At 38.6% G+C, this 3,749-nt stretch overlaps 1 protein-coding gene across 1 annotated transcript in view; it reads left to right on the forward strand.

Annotated features, from left to right (window-relative positions):
* Positions 1-2,168: 2,168 nt before the first annotated feature.
* The window catches only part of LOC106528989 (chymotrypsin-1), a gene marked incomplete at its 5' end in the record, with an annotated part of 4,318 nt that continues 2,737 nt past the window's right edge, over positions 2,169-3,749 (forward strand). The window contains 2 exon segments of the mRNA XM_014024286.1: positions 2,169-2,250; positions 2,524-2,701. Coding sequence (XP_013879740.1) covers positions 2,199-2,250; positions 2,524-2,701 — 230 coding nt within the window.

Below are 3,749 nucleotides of genomic sequence, written 5' to 3' on the forward strand. Positions count from 1 at the left end.
AGAAACAAAAGCTGCAACCAACAGTTCCTGCTGTGGTTTTCAAAATTGGTGGGTCAGATGAAAAGTTGGTCACATGGCAGATATGTTTTTGAACTGTGAGAGGAAACTGGAGTAAGCCCACACAAACACGAGGAACATATAAACTCTACACACAAAGGCCTCAGTCCCAAACCAGGGCTTGAAACTCTGAACTTTCTTGCTGTGTGAGGCAACTATTGATGTGACATTTATGAAACAAGAAATAACACACATAAATACATACAGCGGGTAAAATAAGTATTGAACWCGTCAACATTTTTCTCAGTAAATATATTACTAGAGGTGCTAATGACATGAAATTTTCACCAGATGTTGGTAACAACCCAAGTGATCCATACATACAAAGAAATCAAACCATAAATGTCCAGAAATGAAGTTATTTGTAATAATGTGGAATGGCACAGGGAAAAAGTATTGAACACATGAATAAAGGGAGGTGTAAAAAGGCATGGAAAACCAAGACACCAGCTGAACTCTCTCAGTAATTAGAAAGCAAGCCTGCCCCTTGTCAGTGCAAGTTAATATCAGCTGGTTCAGTCCCAAATGATGGCCAGGTATCACACAAGAACCATCTGATGATGGGTAAAAGCAAAGAGCTCTCTCAAGACCTTCACAACCTTATTGTTGCAAAGCATAATGATGGCATCGGTTACAGAAGAATGTCTAAACTTCTGAAGGTTCCAGTGAGCACTGTTGGGGCCATAATTCAGAAGTGGAAAGAACATTATTTCACCATAAACCGACCACGACCAGGTGCTCCTCACAAGATTTCTGACAGAGGAGTGAAAAGAATTATCAGAAGAGTTGTCCAAGAGCCAAGGACCACTTGTGGAGAGCTTCAGAAAGACCTGGAATTAGCAGGTACGATTGTTTCAAAGAAAACAATAAGTAATGCACTGAACCACCATGGCCTGTATGCACGCTCACCACGCAAGACTCCACTGCTGAAGAAACAGCATGTTGAAGCTCCTTTAAAGTTTGCTGCACAACATTTAAACAAGCCTGTGTAGTACTGGGAGAATATAGTCTGGTCAGATGAGACCAACATTGAACTGTTTGGATGCCAGAATACACATCATGTTTGGAGGTCAAATGGCACTGCACATCAGCCCAAAAACACCATACCAACAGTGAAGTTTGGAGGTGGGAACATCATGGTGTGGGGCTGTTTTTCAGCATATGGTACTGGCAAACTTCAAATAATTGAAGGAAGGATGAGTGGAAAAATGTACAGAGACATTCTTGATAAAAATCTGCTTCCATCTACCAGGATGATGAAGATGAAACGTGGCTGGACATTTCAGCAAGACAATGAGCCCAAACACGAAGCCAAGGAAACTCTCAGTTGGTTTCAGAGAAAGAAACTAAAGCTGCTGGAATGGCCCAGCCAATCACCTGACCTGAATCCAACAGAAAATCTATGGAAAGAACTAAAGATCAGAGTTCATAGAAGAGGTCCACGAAACCTTCAAGATTTGAAGACTGTTTGTGGAAGAATGGGCCAAAATCACACAGCTGTCATTGACAACAAAGGCTTTTGTACAAAGTATTAGATAAATTTCAGTAAGTGTGTTCAATACTTTTTCCCTGTGCCATTCCACATTATTACAAATAACTTCATTTCTGGACATTTATGGTTTGATTTCTTTGTATGTATGGATCACTTGGGTTGTTACTGACATCTGGTGAAAATTTCATGTCATTAGCAGCTCTAGTAAAATATTTACTGAGAAAAATGTTGACGTGTTCAATACTTATTTTACCTGCTGTAAGAATGTGTATGTATTCACTCCTCTTTACTCTTTGCAGCAGTCTGAGCAGCAAGTCTCTGTACCCCCAGGCGCTGTCAATCAGGTGCCCACTATGCAGAGGAGGTTTGGACTCAGTGCATCACAGCAAACCAGTTAACAGAATGATTAAGAATGATTAACCTGCATATCAGCAATCTGGAAGAAAATTAGATAAACCTAAAATTGAACTTATTCCCTTATCAAAGATGATGCATAAAATTACCCAAACGTGTCTTCTCATTTTTTTAAGTAGCTGAGGAAGCTAAGATGCTAGAGGGCTGTCTGATTAATCTGATAAGAATTTTTTTTCTATAAATGAGCAAGAAGCTGGGGCAGTTTGCCAAACTTCTGCAGAACTCCCTCTCAGTCATGGCTGCCTGTAAACTGCTGACTGTGCTGCTTCTGCTCCACAACACTGGAGGTGAGTATAAACAACCTCTGAGTTGATTCATCTGACTGAGTTTATTTGTTTTTTTACTTTTTCTGAATGACTCTCATCTACTACCATAATAAAATTTTAGCACATCTGTAAAATTGATTGAATTATAGCCATATTATGTGTTTAATATTCCTCGACTGTAGCAGCAGGAAATAATGAATAATAATTTATAACAAATGTTTGAATGTTAGCTGATGTTTTTCACAAGCTGTGGCCTGAGCTTCCATCAGTTCACAGCATCAGTGATGTTTGTAGGTTTCCTGGGAGCAGAGGTGAGGAGCTCCATCATTGGTGGGAAGGACTCCTTGAAGGGCCAGTGGCCCTGGATGGTGCACCTGAACATCACCACAGACAACGGCCTGGAAAAGTGGCGCTGTGGCGGCACCATCTTGAATAATTTCTGGTTGCTGACTGCTGGACGCTGCTGGGACGGGTATGTTTCTGTTGGACTTTTCAAACTGTCAAGTTAACCCACCACAGAACTGGGATCATTAAAATGTTTCTGTACTGCATGATATACAGTCGAAACCAAGGTTTGTGGGCAGAGCTGAGAAAGTGAATCCTACAAACCTGATGCTGTCAGGAGGAGTATGACAAAATTACATTAAACTGTTATTAGAAGCTGAATAAGGGAAACAAAAGACTTTGATCCAAGTCATTGTCAGGGTTTGTGGTTAAGACTTAAGAATGGAGACTAGACTTGAAGACTTGATGGGAAAAAATTATAAATAAAAAGCAAAAGGCTTTTGTGGCAGAAGAAATACACAAAGTAAGAAAATCCATGAGGAACACAGAGGCAGTAAAACAAACAGTTTGACAGAATGATGAAAAGAAGCAAATAAACGAAGCCTAATAAATACAAAGAACAGGTGTGAGTGATAAACTGAAGGAACAAATGGTCAATGGCACAGGGAACATTAAAAAATAACTGAATATACAATCACAAAGGAACAAAAACATATAAAACTACAAAACCCTTCATGACAAAACTGAATCAGTAATAACCATAAACAACAACAACAACAACAAAAATCACAAATCATCTAGTCGGTTTAAAGGTAATGTTACCAAACACTAAGAAAAAATATATACATCCTTGTGATTTTGAATAAGTAATAATAATAAAAACCTACTTTCTCTCTATCTTGAGGCATTTAAAAATATAAATATTTTGGGAATCCCAACTGAGTCGAAACAGGACATATTTATTTGAAGTCAGACTGTGTGAATAAAATGATACATATGTAAATATGTGGTTTCAACTGTATTTGGTCAAATTAGATCTTAAATGGATCACTAAAATCTCAATATATCACATCATCAAATCACAAAATCTCTATATTTCTGTTGTGGAAAACTGTCTTTACAGAAGATGGTCATTTACAATATAAACATTGTTTGAATAGCTGCAGCTTGTTTCACCAGAGTGCATTGTTTGTGTGTGTGTGTGTGTGTGTGTGTGTGTGTGTGTGTGTGTGTGT

The sequence above is a fragment of the Austrofundulus limnaeus genome, unplaced genomic scaffold (genome assembly GCF_001266775.1).
Source record: "Austrofundulus limnaeus strain Quisiro unplaced genomic scaffold, Austrofundulus_limnaeus-1.0 Scaffold417, whole genome shotgun sequence".
Taxonomy (NCBI): domain Eukaryota; kingdom Metazoa; phylum Chordata; class Actinopteri; order Cyprinodontiformes; family Rivulidae; genus Austrofundulus; species Austrofundulus limnaeus.